Consider the following 17179-nt stretch of genomic DNA (forward strand, 5'->3'; position numbering starts at 1 on the left):
TTGTAAATGTTGCACCATCATACCCCCCTATACCACGCTGTCAATACATGACCGTACAGGCAATAAGTCAGAGCTTTAATTAATTAAAGACAGAATAAAATATTTTCCTGATTTTTTTTAAAAAATAGATTTTCATTTTTTGATAAAAGAAAAGACATTTTGATCCCTCAGTTGGAACCACTCGTGCAACGGAGCGAGTACGTCAGCCCTACCTCCAAACCCCCTCCCAGCACCCCCTACCCCTTCTTATAACCCCCTGCCCCCATACCCCCACCACCACTCGACTCTCCCCTAGCCTTACCCCTACTCCTCTTACCCCACACCTCCCTACTTTTTCTCCCCACCCTTCATTTCCCAACACTAACCCTCTTCCACTACCACCGTTTTCCCCACAAATTTATGCTTTCTTGTTTGTTTTACGTTTCCAGTGACTTTTGCTCTTCTCATATCGCACTATATTCTCATCATCAGTTTATAAATGTCTGTTTCTCAGACAACACCACATATTGCCTATTGTAATATCAATGGTTTTTTTAAATTTAAAATAATAAATATTAAAATAAGTGATATTTTAAACTTATAAATCATTTCCCATCACCCCCCCCCTCTCTGCCCCTCATTGTGATTTTATGCCCTGTTTTGTTTATCTTGCAGAATAAAACTTCGGGTTTAGGTTTACGAAAGCAAACAGCACTGTTTAAACGAGAAAATCAATTGAAAATATATTTTCGCTCATTTACATCCTGAGACTTTTTAAACTATAAAACTCATTGTGCATCATCATCGTCATCATCATCATCGTCATCAAATAAAAAGTAAATAAAGTACTTAACAATGCACTTGGAAAAGTAACTCTTTCACTTGGAAATACTGTAGTTATAAAGTTTGCAACTTCATGTGAAGCAAAAGGCAAATCTCAAATTGAGCTCCAAAACAGACCTGTTTTTTTTTTTTAACTTTCATTTCACATCTTTAAAGGAAGGATTCTGCTCATTAATCTCAAATTCCATTTGGAAAAAATAAAAAGAAGTCACGATTCTAACAAATTGAGAGTATCAGTGATGTGCACCGTCCTCGGATGGGTGTTCAAAATGTTCTCAGAACGAGAGACTCGCAATTGTCTTGAGAATTTTTATTTTTAATTATTACATGTTGATGAACAATAAATATAACAGATAAAACTGGCGTTTCTCGGACTTTTGCGAGTGTCTTGTTCCGAGAACGTTTTGAATGCCCCTCGAAAACAGAACCCTCACATTAAAATGTTCAGCGAAATGGATTGAGGAACAAGGAAACACGATCAGCTGTTCACCAATTTATAGGGCTTTTGATACTGGAACCTTGCCCTATTATTGTCGTGCACCGAAACTCGAGGACAATATTTTTTTGAAAGTGACTGCTGTGCCGACAATATTCACTTCGCCATATGTCAGTGTAATGTTGTCTCATGTGATGCAATTAATGTCATGTAAAACCTTTCAGTGTAATGCAATGCAACGGAATACCAGCTGTATTGATCAAATTATAAGGGCTCATCTAATTTATCAGCTGCCTCGCTACAACCCAGCAGTGATGCAACCAGCAGATGCAGACAGAATTTGTAATCAAACATCAAACGCTGGTGAGACTGGCATTTGATTATAGATTGGAGTATAATTGGGGTGCAATACGGATTTCACGTCATGTTAGCAAAGTGGTCGCGTTCATGAGATTCAATCAGTCATCTTCAAATTGCAATTATGACTTGCTGGTGTAATTTTTCTCAGCGTGTTATCAAGTGAAATCGAAGATAACAAGTGGATATTTCCATTCAATAGCTTTTTGAAATTTGTCCTTTGTTTCATTGTAAAAATCACAAGTGTGAGTGAACCAATTTGTATTGAGAGTGTTTCCCGAATCTGTATACTTAAAGCACTCTGCTATTGGAGCCTCTTTCTCCAGGACGAGCTACAAGTTGGTCGTGCCTCTATGCGCTCTTACCAACTCATTTCGGTACACCATGGTTGAGCATCCATCCTCTAAAATTACTTCACGTCTCGTGCAATCTACAGTTAGAAAAATAATGCCATCTCAAAATCTTCAACGTTAAATTACGTCATAAATAAATTCAGCAATAAATATTTCAATAAATAGAAATACAGCAAAAGGGCAGAGTTCAAAAATAATGACAGGGGACAAACATGAAGGTGTGTGTGTGTGTATGTGTGTACATTTTACAGCACATTATCTCAATACTGCTTCTTTACTCGAAAATTCTTCCCACATAAAGAAAGTACTCTTGGTTTTCTGTGGAAGAAACCAGATTCTGTGGCCTTACACAGCATGATGGTGTCATGGCTTTGACAAAGAAATTCACTTTGGAATCCTGTATATGGTTTGTCGGCATAACTGCGGTAATGAGATTATTACTCATAAAGTCTTCATCACAGTGTTAAAAGGCTATAGGTTTAACTCTTCAGGAATTGTCTTTGTATGATAATAGTGGGGGTGGAGGGAGTTGTTCCCCGACATACTGTCACTCTCGTGGAGGTGGAATCATGTAACTCTGTTGGTGAATGAGAACCCCAGCAGGATCACTTCACAACACGTCGCTAGCGTGTGATGCTGGACGTCCAGGTCAAAGGATACTGAGAGACAATAAAGTAATATCTTGGTATTATTCCCCACCTGCAAAGGAGCTATACGATGCACATTTTGTAAGCTGCACAAGTAGTATCTGTAGATAAAGAGCAATGATCACATCGTTCAGGTAGAGGTCTTAAATAATAGTTACCCCTTTGTATAAGATCAGTAGTGAGATTATTGTGACCACAAAAGCTCTCACGAAGCAATAAAAGGCAGAGAACATAATTTTCTACAGTAGGTCACGTTCTACTTGGAGAAAAATAAACCTGTCCACCTGTTTTCATATAATCTTTGACACGTCTATCTACATCTGCTCAGATTGGCACGGCCCGCAAACAAACCAAAGATGGCTTTTTAAAAGTATTCAGCAACGTGAAATAATCTTTGCTACATATATGCACCAATAAAGGTAAATAGTATGACAGCATCTTTGGCCAAAGAAAGACCTAAATGATGTTTTTGTTTCACTGATGAAGCCTTTTTTGGATTTCACCTGATGCAAACATAGCATCAAATCAAAGCTTCACCATCTCTTTTCTTGCATATAGTCTCATTCTTTAATGTCAGGTTTGATCACCTTATCCTCTTTAATTCGTCTTACACACTCTTCTCTTTCTTCATATATTCTCTGAAACTTTATCAGGATGTTTCTTATCTCCCTCGTTCCGTTGTCCATGGTTCATCTGATGCTGTCCTCCCATTGTGTATCACAGCATTACGCCTCGATGGGGCTGGCCACCATACTGCTCGGTGTGTCTGGGAGCTGGGATGGTACGGAACTCAGGTCACTTCCCATTGAATTCGAACCCAGGTCAGCGTCTTGGAAGCAACCCTTTTCATGATACGGTATGGATAGGATGGGAAAGGAGTTGGAGATTGAAATCAACATTGAACCAAACCATAGTCACAATCCAATGTTGTTGCGATCATATACTGTATTATATAACTACACCATCACATTCTAAAGATGGAGCCAATTGCATTGACTTCAGCTGAGGTCCAGATTTTTTTTTTTCTCAAGTGTTCACTCTCAACGATATCTACCCATATTTGGTGCACCATGTCACTACTTGTACATACACCAAATGTAAAATAGTCAAAGCCAAGTGACACATAAAGGCTCTCTGAAAAATAATTGCATTACTTAAGAAACTCTCAGCTTAATTGAGAAATGAAGAAAGTTCAAGCAAGCCAAATTAGACACACCTGATACAATACAAAAATATAAATAACTATCCAAGAAAATAAAATCTGAATGCAAAAAAATTATTCAAGTTGAAGCTATCAATTAAATATGTAATGACTTGGAACAACAAAGTAAAGCGAACACTAAAAAACTTGTTTCATTCATTTTGTAACATCAATGGTATATTTAAATATTGACTGTAGTTCTTGGGAAAGGTCAATTTTAACAGAAGCTAAAGATGTACTAAACCGTTGGAAACAACACTGAGGAATTTTCTACAAATAAAGAAAAGTCAGAATAAATCAAGAGAAGGAACTAAATCGAGATATAAAAAAAATAGGACCACTGGACTTGCAGCTCTGGCTTAATGTTGTCACCTACATTTAGTAGAATTCTGACTGGTGGGTTTGGTGAGGAATATTTTTGAAGGAATTTACGTGATTTTCCAATTTTTTTTACTGTCTGCCATTTAAACACTTCCGGTCACGTGACTCCACAATTTAACATCACGACCCTGTCCTAATGTTGTAACCCAAATTTGGTAGCATTCTGACGGGTGGATCACGAGACGATTTTGGAAGGAATTAATGCGATTTTCCCAAAAGTTGACTAAGTCGGCCATTTTAACACACTTCCGGTCATGTGATCCACATGACTTCCACAATATAATTAGCATCCCTACAAGCCAAATTTGTTAGCATTCTGACAGGTGGGTCTAGAGAAGAAGATTTTGGAAAGAATTTGCGTGACCCCTATTTTGACATACTTCCAGTCACGTGATCAGCATGGCCTCCGCAATTTAACATTAGGACCGTGTCCTAATGTTGTGACAGAAATTTTGTAGGATTCTGACTGGTGGGTCTGGAGAAGAAGTTTTTGAAGGAATTTATGTGATTTTCACGACAACTGACTAAATCGGCCATTTTGACACATTTCCGATCACGTGATGAGGAATGGCCTCCACAATTTAACATCAGCACCCGATACTAATGTAACCCAAATTTTGTAGCATTCTGACTGGTGGATCACGAGAATATTTTGGAAGGAATTTGCGGAGCCGCTATTTTGACACACTTCCTTCCGGTCATGTGATTGTCATGGCCTCTGCAATTTAACATCAGGACCCTGTCCTAATATTGTAAGCCAAATTTGGTAGCATTCTGACTGGTGGATCTGGAGAAGAAGATTTTTGAAGAAATTTACTAAGTTGGCCATTTTGACCTGCTGGAACTAACTTTGCATTTGCTTTTACCAGTCAGAAGGGGAACGTTACTGCAAAATTTCATCCTGATCAGCCCAGCAGTTTAGCGGGAGAAGTCAAAAAAGGAGACGGATGGATGGATGGTCGGCCGGATGGTGCACAATGACAATACCTTATCTGGAATGTAAATTACAGATAAGGTAAAAACGAGAAGGGCACTCGGTAGAGTGCATACCTCTGCCAGGCTGATTAGTTTACGCTTTGTACCCCACTGATAGGCTGGATTTGGATTTGGACCGGAGCTAAAATCTAATTGGCTTGTTCTTGTCACCTAACCAATTCATCCACCAAGTTTCGTCCGAATCCTTCCATAACTTCTTGAGATATCGTGCTGTATATATATATATATATATATATATATATATATATATATATATATATATATATATATATATATATATATATAAATATATATATATATATATATATATATATATATATATATATATATAGTTTTAGCCCCATCACTCAATAGTAAAGAATCACATTTAAAAAATTCTCAGATCAGAATCCGGATTTGGATAGTCACCAATTTCGAATTAATTCTTCTTTGTTCGATGCCAACCTTCCCACCAAGTTTCGTCCAAATCCGTCTACACCTTTTGAGATATCGTGATTTTGTCATTTTGGCCGTATCACTCACTTTAAAAATTCTCGTATTCCGATCCAGATTCGGATCTTCACCAAAATCTAATCATTTCTTCTGTGTCACGTTTTCAAGCTCTCCACCAAATTCCGTCTGAATCCGTCCACAATCTTTTGAGATATTTTGTTCACAAACACAGACAGACAGACAGAGGTGAAAACATAACCTCCATCTACCTTCGGTGGTGGAGTTCAAAAGGAACCAGAAATTCTTCACTGTGAAGTTCATTAAGCGATCAAACACCAGAAAATAAAAAATCTGGAATTGGCAATGTATCAGGAGGGGTAATCAATGTCACTGGAGAATCAAACATCCTGCTACTGCACAAACTTTGCAATAACACGAGGGAAACTGGACAATCACCATCCAAATGGCAACAATCCATCTACTGTACGTCGCTTGGCTGAAAAACAGGTGACACCAGAGCATCTAAAAACAATAGAACCATCGCACTAATTTCACATGCTTGCAAGATCCTCCTCAAAATAATTAAAGAATGGGCAGACCCCAAGCAGAAAGAGAACTTCCAATCGAACAGGCTGGATTCAGAATACTGGGGCAACTTAGCTAAATATAGCATAACAATTGTGCATTTTGTGAGGAAGGCACCAAATTTGGTACACTAGTAGCCCATCATATTATGAACAGATTTGGATATTGGGCCATCTCAAAATTTTTGATGGAAGTGGAAAATGGCTGCCACAGCCATCAGCGGCTCAACTTGAGATGGCCCAATATCCAAATCTGTTCATAATATGATAGGCTACTAGTGTGCCAAATTTGGTGCTTTCCACACAAAATGCACAATTGTTATGCTAACTTGCCCCACTAGAAGAGGATGTGGCACTTGCGAACACATAGCAAATCTTCGACGCATTAATGAAAGCTGTAGAGAATATAAAAGGAAGCTCGTTGTCTGTTTCTAAGACTACACCAAAGCCTATTGTGTATGGCACAGGCTCCTATGGAAGAGAAATGGAAATCCCTACACAACTCAAATGACTCGTAAAAAGCTCTGAAGCATAGAAATGCTGCAATAGAACCAAAGTAGGAAATTTCGGATTGGTTTGGGGTTTCTGGAGGTGTGACGCAAGGATGCATCGTAGCTCCTACTTTGTTTAACATCTCTGCTGAATAAATCATGAGAAAAGCATCCAAGAACTGGACTGGAGGCATTGCAGCCAGTGATAGAAAGATTAATAATATCAGATATGTGGAATGCAAAACTCTGCTTGCAGAATCTGTTATTACGATGAAGAGGTTTCTCTGCAAAATCAAAGAAGATGGCAAACACATCAGGCTTATAGATCATTACCAGCAAGACTAAAGTAATGATAATGGGTGAAGAGAAAGAAACTATCAACATTAATGGAAAATCTTTATAAACAGTAGAGGGATTCAACTTTTTAGAAGCTTTGGTCCTCTTATTCTGGAAGATGCAGAAAGGAAATTCGACGGCATCTTGGGATGGGAGATCAGCAATGAGTTTCTTAAAAAAGATCTGGTCTTATGATTACATTGGCAAAACACACTAAAGACACACTTTGTGGTCTAATCATTTTGGATTAGATCTGGTCTAATCATTACATTGGCAAAAACACACTAAAGCTCTTATTGTAGCTCTCATATTTCCCTTCACAACATCTTCACCAAAAAGCGAGAATTTGACCAAAGGAGATCGGCAACGCCTGGAAGCTTTTGAGAATTGGTGCTGGAGAAGAGTACTCGGTTGTCATGGAGAGAGGAGAGAAGCAACAACAGTGTGAAAGAAGAACTTGGCATTAATAGCGGTCAATTTAATTAGCAGTGTCCAAAGCCATTCATTGTCATACTTTGGCTGCATGTTGGATAGAGTAGATAGCAAAAGAGCAAAGAGGCATCCAAGAGGCAAATGGATCTAATGAAGGAACTGGGTGTAGCCAATCCAATGAACCATTTCAATGCTGCTCAAGATTGCAAAAACTGGCAGAATATAGTGAGAGTTCCTTGGTCTCGGACATGAGACAATGGAAATCAATGTCATCATATTCTGAACCACTACTGCTAATAAAATAAGCAAGCCCTAGGTCGAGTATTGAGCTGTCCAGTGTGTAGTGCTATTGCTACATCTTTTGAGGCTACATCATAAATCAGTTTGAGGGGAGAGTAGTGGCTGAAACCCAAATTCTATCCAGGCTCCTTCTGATGACTCCATCTTTGTTCTTTACTTCTTCGGGTTCCTTCTGATGACTCCAATGCAATATTTGTTTTTCTGTTTGATGATGTTTGTACCATATCCTGATGCTGTGTGGACTGTTCTTCCCCACTGACGGACTTCTGGTAGCTTGTACCTGCTGCTGCATTTGAGCCTGGGGAGTAACTGCTGAAATATATTTGTCCCGGTTCTTCCCAACATCTTTGTTCTTTGTTGCTTTCACACTTCTTTCTATTTTTTCACATTTTTATTTATTCGTCCTCATTCTTGCTTTTTCTTTTCTTTTATCTCTTTTACTTTCCATTTCTCTCTTTCTTTATCTATGTGCCTAAGGAGAAGTATATTCTTGCAGAATTTTTTTTCTGTAAGGCTCGCTTGGCTGCGCCTGGATGGATTTGAGGGTTGTGGAGTCGCGGCTGAAACCAGTGTTCCTCCTGATGACTCCATATTAGTTCTTTAATTCTTCAAGTTCCTTATGATGACTCAAATGCAGTATTTGGTTACCCTTTCGATTAAATCTTCCATGAGACTAAATACTCTGGTTCAGTTCTACTCGAAGCCAATTGAGGAAACAAGTAAGACCACAAATACAGCAAAGTAAGCTTAAAATGTGCACCAGAGGACACCTTAAAAATGCACTCAATATTTCAACCTGATAATTCAACACGAAACAAAAGTAAAATAAAAAAAACTCAGAATGATTATTTGTGATTCGAAAGCAATTCAACTTTGCATTGTTATGAATTTTTTTTAAACCCTAATTAAATATCTCCATTTTCCTCCGTTGGTTAAATATTGCAATCACATAGTTTAACCAAAGTTCTCACTTTGATAGGAACATTCGTGTGGGAATAGGGCCTGGTGATAATGGTGAAGATTTTTGGCTGTCGTCATCGACAACAGCCATCTTGAAAACCAATATGACAGCCATTATATGAATTTGTAATAGCACCATCATAATCCTTGCTGGTCTAACACTTGCAACATGTTCACTTTCAGAAGCATCTCAAGACCCTTAAAACATTCATCACCACAGAAACGTATACTGCATTACAATTTAATGTTGTAATAATTGGTACAAATAATTATCTAACTTGTAATGCTTTCAGGCAAAGTAAAAATAAGGTTAACACAAAAACTTGACAGAGAATGAACCGCAGACTTGAAAATACAAATCCCCAGTGAACACAAGATTGGCTAAAGTAATTCAATATGTTACCTCCATTTATTCACGATGAGCAGCATTTACTGCTTACTGGTGGGTTTTTCACTTGAGATGAAACTGAAAACTGGAGATGAAAGTGTTTTTTTCACTTTTCATTGAAAAAAGAAATAACCCAATAGTTTAAATTTAACTTGTGTTTTATTTTAAATTTAGTAGAGTACTGTACTGCAAATAGGCTTTTCTGATATCTAACAATGAATTGCAAAATGATTAGCTCATTTATTTGAGCCTGCCTGCTACAAAACTTACCTGCCTGCTTCGAGGCTGTATGTGCTACAAAAACGAAACCCAAAGTTCTGCTGCTGACCTACCCTGATTGGTGAGCAGTATTCCTACTTTTCAAGCATTTAATCTCACCAATCTTTCATCTTATCTCCGTTATGTTGCTTCCCCATATGGCCCTACAGGCTCCCATTGAATAAGCATCACAGCTCGGCCTGGCTGGGTCAAATTTGGTTTTTAATTCAGAATTTTGTAAAGTTCAACTCTGTTTACTGGTTTCTACAAGACCCAAGGCATTCAAATTGCATGCAACACAAAATTGTATTTAAAGGTACTTGCACTTCAGCCAGGCCATTTCCAGAATGAAATGGTTCTGTTCCACTCCATTGTCCGTGTAAACCATGGATATTTTTTGTCCACTAACAATTCAATTCAAAAAGGGTGCATCACATCTTTTTTGCATTGGCATTAAACATGTGAATTGAAATAGTCTAACATGACAGGAAAGGTGCAGCACGAAGGCAAATGCCTGAACAACTAGAATGGCACCTGGTAGAGCGCCTACATCCACCAGGCTAAACAGTTTACGTTTTGTATCATCCCACTGATGGGCCTGATCTGGATCTGGACCTGAATCAAAATCAAATCGGCTTGTTTTTGTCACCTCGCTGACTCATCCATCGAGTTTTGTCAAAACTCGTCCACAACTTTTTAAAATGTCATGCCACATATAGTTTTTGGCCTCATCTCTCAATGGTGAAGAATTACTTTAAAGAATTCTCATATTCGGATCCGGATTCGGATCTTCACCAAAATTGAATCTATTCTTTCTTGTCACACACCCAACGTGTCCACCAAGTTTCGTTATAATCCTTCCACAACTTTTTGAGATATCGTGTTATATATCGTTTTTAGCCCGATCATTCAATGGTAAAGAATCACTTTAAAAATTCTCGGATCTAAATCTGGTCTGGATATTCACCAAAATCTGAGCAGCTTATTCTTGTCACACAACCGGGTCATCCACCGAGTTTTGTCACAAGTCGCGCACAACTTTTTGAAAGATCGTGCCAAATGTAGTTTTCGGCCTCATCTTAAAAAAAATTCTCATATCTAGATCCTGCGGATCTTCACCAAAAGCAAAGCAATTCATCTTTGTCACACACCCAACCTGTCCAAATGTCCGTCCGAATCCGTCCACAACTGTTTGAGATATCCTGCTCACAGACAAACAAACAAACAGACAGATCGGGGTGAAAACATAACCTCTGTTCACCTTCAGTGGTGGAGGTAATTAAAATGAAAACAGTTATGAAGTGGGTGCGATGGACCCTGTATTATCTTGTGAGTTATAAGCACAGCATGTTTCTTACAATGTACAAATTGAGGGAAGGTTTGTCCCGATTACATGCTGGCCAATCTTCCTGGGTCCTTCCAATTTCTTAACATTCTCTTTTTGAGAAATTAGCACATTTACATATCAAGTTGAAAGTAAGAATACTTTGAATCAAGGATTGATAGAAAATAACTAGAATGCGATTGGTGACATGAAACACTTTCAATGTCCTTAAAAAGTACAATCTTTGGTTTGCTTTACCGTTCAAAACTTGGGAATTGTTGCTCCATTTCAATTTGTTATCGATCACTGTGTCCAAATGCTTACACTCAGAAACTTGTTCTATACTATGATCATGAATAATCAAAGGGTCATGGCCACCTGATAAGTGGTGAATATCAAAAATCATTTCTTTGTCTTGTTGATATTAATAACTAAATAATGATGGTCAAACCAGTCTACAAACTTCTGAACCTCATTCACATATGCATGCTTACCGTTCAGTAGAAACCCACTAATTGCTGTATTATTTGCATATTTGATAACACCACAATTAGGACTTGAACTGCAGCAGTCAACTTTGTACAAAGAAACAAAATACGGGAGACAACACAACCTCGTGGTGCACCTAGATTCAAAATCACGACTTGTGATGCCATATAATTGCGCATCACCCGTTGTGGTCTATCTATAAGAAAACTGTGAACTTATCTTGAAAGCCTCGGTGTGATATCTAATTTCAATAACTCGTCAATTAATATTTTTGCGGGCCGGGGACCCGGTGGCAAGAACAACCATGAGGTGGGGAGGTTACGTTGTCTCCCACCAGACTCCCGGGAATTGTAGGCCGTCGCTCACGGATAACTCCGTGAGGCGGCGCGTCGCTTAACCGACCGTGGACGCCAATACCTCCACTGCGTAGTGTAGGGTCTTTTTGTCTAGAACCAATTTACCTAATTAACCACGCGGTGTCGTCTACCGGGGAACCACGCCCTCGGCACGTCTTGCTCGAACCGGGTCACTCTACCGACTGCGGTAGAGTTCCAATTACTGACAACCAACTCTGGTTCGGGTGCAGTCGAGCGGAACTGCCAAAGCCGTGCCGGCTAGGATGAGCAGATTAATGAGAACAAAGACCCGGCTAAAACTCAGATCTGAACCATGCTGGACCAATGAAAGAAAGGACAGAAACGAACTGGGAACATTTCTACAATTGTTTTATTTACAGCAAGAAGGACACAAAGCAAGCTTATCGCGGATATACAGGAGATTTACAATGATCGAAAAAACTTATGCAGTTGTACCTAGCAGACGGCGCCACACACACAGACAGACAGACACACACACACACACACACACACACGAAAATAAAACCCCAGGTGAATTCCAAGGAATCTCGCAGCCAGGGAGAGAGACGAGCTGGGGTCACGGCTCAGCTGGGTACCTGCACGTTTGAGGGAGGGGGTGCTCCGTGGTGCGGCAACTGCCAATGGTCATGCAGCTCGGGCTGCAGTCACACGCGTGGGGCTCGTGTCCACGGAGGGACCCGGGTGGAGCAGAGCGGAGTCCCAGGGTGGGGATCAGGGTCGCGGACAGGACCCAGCGAGAGACCCGGTCGAGGTTGGGTATCCTCGGTCGTTATCGGAATCGACCAGACGGATCGCTCCACCAACGAACAACGGCCATGCACCACCACCCACAGACTCATTGAAAAGCTCTCAGTCTGTCAATCCTCCTCGTACACCGAACTCAAGACTCCAGCAAAACTCCAACGAACGCTCCAGCAAATGCAGAACTTAACTGAGCCTTTTGACTGAACTCCAACGAACGTGCGCCTCAGAGGGTCCCCACCATCGAACGCGCGCCTCAGTCCATTGACCTCCCTCAGCGGGGCGGGGCCTTGGTCAAAACTGACGTCACTGTCCGCCCTGATTGGACGGGGCTCCCATGGGTCCGCCATTTCTGGGCGGGGCCTCGGACAGGCACCGGCGAGGCCCGCCTACTCCACGCGTGTTTGGGGAAGGTGAATGACGGTGCATCCACACTGTGTACGTTTGGGGAAGCCAAGAAGGAGCTGGAACAGCGAATGTGGAGATTTTTTCCTCTGAAAAACGAGTCTCTGTAGACAGTGGGTGGACAGTGGTAAGCTGTGGCCAGCGAACTGAGGCTGCAAGCGCTAGGAAGGTACCGTAGTTCCATAAGAGGTGAAATAAAATGATTTATTAACAAAACTAAAAAACATCGCAACGCACCCCTTCGATTTCCTACTAAACATGAGGAGGGGTTCTGTCTACACATATACTTAGTGGCACAACTAACATCGGGGCACCTGTATGTTTGAATGCATTCGCTTCCTTGAACCGTAACAATATGTACGGTACTATGGTATTGAAGGCACTGGAGAAATCAATAATTCCTGAAATACTGATCTTACAAAAGATTCAGGAGTACCTAATGATTGTGCAGCCTTTGTCGATAAACAAGAATAGTATCCTCGACACCCCCATTACTCTGATATGCAAATTGAGATTGGTCAAACAAGCCGACTTCACGATTCAAAAATGTCAACAATATCCTTTAGAAACACTTCATTTCATTCGATGTCAAGGCTACTGTATGGTAATCATTCAACTCGCTGAGTTTACTTTCGGTACTGGAACGATGATAATTGAAGATTTCCAATTTTGGGGAATTACTGGTGAATGTGGTTGTATGATCCTGGTGTTGTAGTTTAAGGATATCAAGGGGTTTGTGGAGGAGGAAACAAGCCTGGACTTTCCAAGATCGAAGAAAGAGATGTGCATCATCAATTTGTGGAGACAATCAGACTCCTATCAATTGCTGGAGATCAACTATTTTGTCTGCAGAATGTTTGGCATTTTAATCAAGAAAAACGCCTCCCTCCCCCCCCCCCCGACCCTTTACTGGATCCATGACACTATCAACATTTTTTTTGCCCCCCACCCTTTCAAAATCTATAATGATCTATGAAATTGAATTGGTTGATAAGGGTGGAACTTGGACTGCACATGTATGCTTGCCCCAAATTTGCCGTGTAAAATTATTTTCACATGAGGAAGGTCAATGTCACAATTTATAAACTTTCAATTCCTCATCAAATTTGATATAAAAAGATGAAACAAGACCACGTTCATACAGCTGGGTGACAAAGGTGCCGGTGAAGGCTGCACCACCAGTCTATGTCATGGGGTCCAGAACTTAACCAGACTCAGTAGCATAATGCTTTGAGTTTCTGCTCTGAGTCTTTGAGGTCAGCGGTTCCAGCACCGCCAAGTCATACCAAAGACTTAAAAAATAGCATATGATGTTTCCTTGCTTGAAGCTCAGCATTTAAAAAAGATATAGCATGGACAAGCAACTATGAGTTGGCAATATTAGTGCAGGTTTTGGTGGGCCTAATAGCCTCCTGGTCGAAATTTATTTTAAGTTAAACATATATGTTGACTGTTTTTGATTGTGTATGTACTTCTTACTTTGTTTACATCACACTCGAGTTGGTTTAATTTAAATGTGGTTGAAATCAGGGCTGCGTTCAGCTGGCCAGGTGTCCTTCGGAACGAGGTTTTCTTGGAGACCTCTCCACGATAACCTAAAGCTTCACCCTGTAAGCGTCACTCGCCACATGGCCCCTTCGTGAAACACATTTTAAATGACACTTAAACATATTTGAGATATCATGCTAAATATCCTTTTTGGCCCCAGCACTCAATGGTAAACAATCACTTCAAAATTCTCGTGTCTGTATCCGGATCTTCACCAAAATCGAATTGCTTCATCCTTGTCACACAAACAACCTGTCCACTAAGTTTCGTCCGTATCCATCCAGGAATATGCACATATGCAAAAATCTTCAGTGAAAATTCTTATCATGTTATACAATTACAAATGACAAGTGCATCATTAAATTATTCCTGATAGACAAACAGCGAACCATGCATTCAACATTGATCTTCTGTTTTTTTTTTTTTTTACGGAATGCCATCTGACAGCGACGTTGAGATCAATGCATCCTTCAAAATGACAATTATCCCCCAGCACAAAGTGATGCATGTGCATCAGCTTATGGTAAAACTGCAGAAGAGCATTTCACGTCTTGGGTACACATGTAATTCACTGGAGATTCTCAAAGTTTTTTTCTTATATTCCCAAAACTGAAAAGTGTAAGTATTGCAAACTGAGCTATCCAAGAAAAGGGAACAAGACTAGGATAAAGGAAGTTCTCCAAGGATTCAGTTTCAACAGGCCATATTCACATTGTGCTCGTACAAAGAGCCACCTGCCAAACTAACAGGTCAAAGTCTGTGGACAAAGGCCAACTCTTCAGAGCCCCTTGCTGGGACCATCGAGCATGACCTGTCCTGGCCACATATCAAAGCTTGCCTCCAAGGCCAGATGTTCGTTGCACATCATCTGATGCACAAAGTCCATCCATTGGTATAAAGTTGCTCACAGCATGCAAGAGCTTAATTTACAGGGATATTTAACGTGTTTCACCACTATAGGCCAAATCAGCCGTAACGGTTCTACCTCTCCTTGAGATTGTGGAGAACAATGCCTTGATAGTTATTGATGATATCCGTTATGAGCCTGAAGTGCAGGACTTGCTGTTTGATGCCTGCAACTAAGTTGGCAACCTGTTCTCTCTTGCCTGGGACTGACGTCACCTTATCAACCTTCCTTGTAGTCCCAGGAGACAGAAAACATAGTGTATAACCCTCTCTCTGTTTCTCTCCTCAGATCCAAGCTGTCTACCTATCTTTCCTCTTTGGTTCCACTTGTTTTCCAGCCTCTTCAACAACTCGCATAACTCCACGTAGTCCTGCTCTTCTGTTCAAGCTTACAACTTACTTCACATCGGTATTTCTTGTTGACCTCCCTCTCTTTCCATTTCTGTAATTTTTGTGTCCATCTACACCCCACTTTTGTGAACTTCCTTCAATGTCAATGCGCAGCAACACGTATGCTCATCCATCAACCTTGAATCTGCATTTATGGCACCTATAACCAGAGAGTTGGTGTCAAAGCCACCCAATGCTCGCCTGTTTATACATTTATCGTTTTTAAAAGACTAGTCTAATAATATTTTTTATAAAGCATTGCAGTGAAGTCTGATCCAAATAATTTCAAAGCAATATATGTATTTGTATATTGTAATCTGTAAGAAATAGTGTGGTGGATAAAAACATTAGAAAAGAAAAAACTTTAATGTTGATGTGCTACAAAAAAGTTAAGTTCAAAACAGGTCAAAAATTTTAAATTATTTTTTAATTTCAACTTCACTACACCAATAGTATACCCCAAAGGAACCTCCATGCCAAATATCAGCATAATAGTACACATTAAATGAATGGCAAGCTTCTAAATAACTTGCACCAAAAACGTTAACGTTGATGTGCTACAAAAAGTTAAGTACAAAACAGGTAAAAAATTAAAAAAATATTGAAATTATTTTTTTATTTCAACTTCACTACATCAATAATATACCCGAAAGGAACCTCCATGCCAAATATTAGCATCCTAGTACACATATTAAATGAATGGCAAGCTTCTAAATAACTTGCACCAAAAACTTTAATATTTTCACGCTCACGCTGACGCTCATGCCACGGGTATCGCTATAGCTCTCTGTTCTTCGAACAGGCGAGCTAAAAATGTAAAACACATTATTGGAATCCTAAAACCTTTATTATTTGAATGCTTTTCTGCCCATTTTCACTTTCCTAAAATATCGTTGAACAAATTACAGTAAATCTTCTGTGCCATGAGAATCATTACGTGATGGATACCGACCGGCACGAAAAAAATGTTCATATATTAGTATTATTGTTAATGCTTATGATTCAATTTGAGATAAATGGGCTGTTAAACCTGAATCACCCACTCAATACACTCGGGTAAATGTTTCAAGAATGAATGATCTCGGAGTAAGAAAGAGTATTTTAAACATGAAAATTTGAAAGTGTTACATTGCGCCCATTTTAATGATTCATGAGAATCTTCTGTCAAAATTTTTCAACTTTGAGTCCCGATCCAGGAAACGGAGTCCTAAAATTGCATCCGAGTCCTGGATGCAATTTATACATTACTAGTAGAGGGAAAGAACCTGCATAGAAAAGAAAAGACAAGACCAAAAGCCTGATTTGGTGATGAGAAGTGTATTGTAAATACATTTTAATCCAAGCGGATCTACTTCGTTTCATCCCAAAGGTTCTGAGACCTGGCTTGCAACTTTGTCACCGACAGAGCTTTTGGAATGACTCTCATGTAATCAAAACAACACATTATTCTCTGATAGTTATTCCACTTCCAAATAGCACTCAGACCACCAGTTTCAATTCCATTCTGGCCATTCCTTTCTGTTTGTGGTCCTTATGCTAACTCTGCAATAGAAGGAAGCCCCGCCGACAAGCAAGAAGTCAGAGCAATCATGCTCAACAATTTGAGGTGCATCATCAAGCCCTGC

The 17179-nt window shown here is 39.8% G+C and overlaps 1 protein-coding gene across 2 annotated transcripts in view; it reads right to left on the minus strand.

The window, feature by feature from the left end:
- Nucleotides 1–296: 296 nt before the first annotated feature.
- LOC147029960 (insulin gene enhancer protein ISL-1-like) overlaps nt 297–17179 on the minus strand; it is a 46722-nt gene continuing 29839 nt past the window's right edge. For both annotated transcript variants that reach the window (XM_085873520.1, XM_085873519.1), the window contains exon 6: nt 297–3457. In XM_085873520.1, the coding sequence (XP_085729646.1) occupies nt 3341–3457 (117 nt within the window). In that variant the 3' untranslated portion in view covers nt 297–3340. The remainder of the gene's footprint in view (nt 3458–17179) is intronic.

Source organism: Eptatretus burgeri, chromosome 3 (assembly GCF_056783735.1).
Source record: "Eptatretus burgeri isolate ZD-2024b chromosome 3, Ebu_testis_v1, whole genome shotgun sequence".
Classification (NCBI taxonomy): domain Eukaryota; kingdom Metazoa; phylum Chordata; class Myxini; order Myxiniformes; family Myxinidae; genus Eptatretus; species Eptatretus burgeri.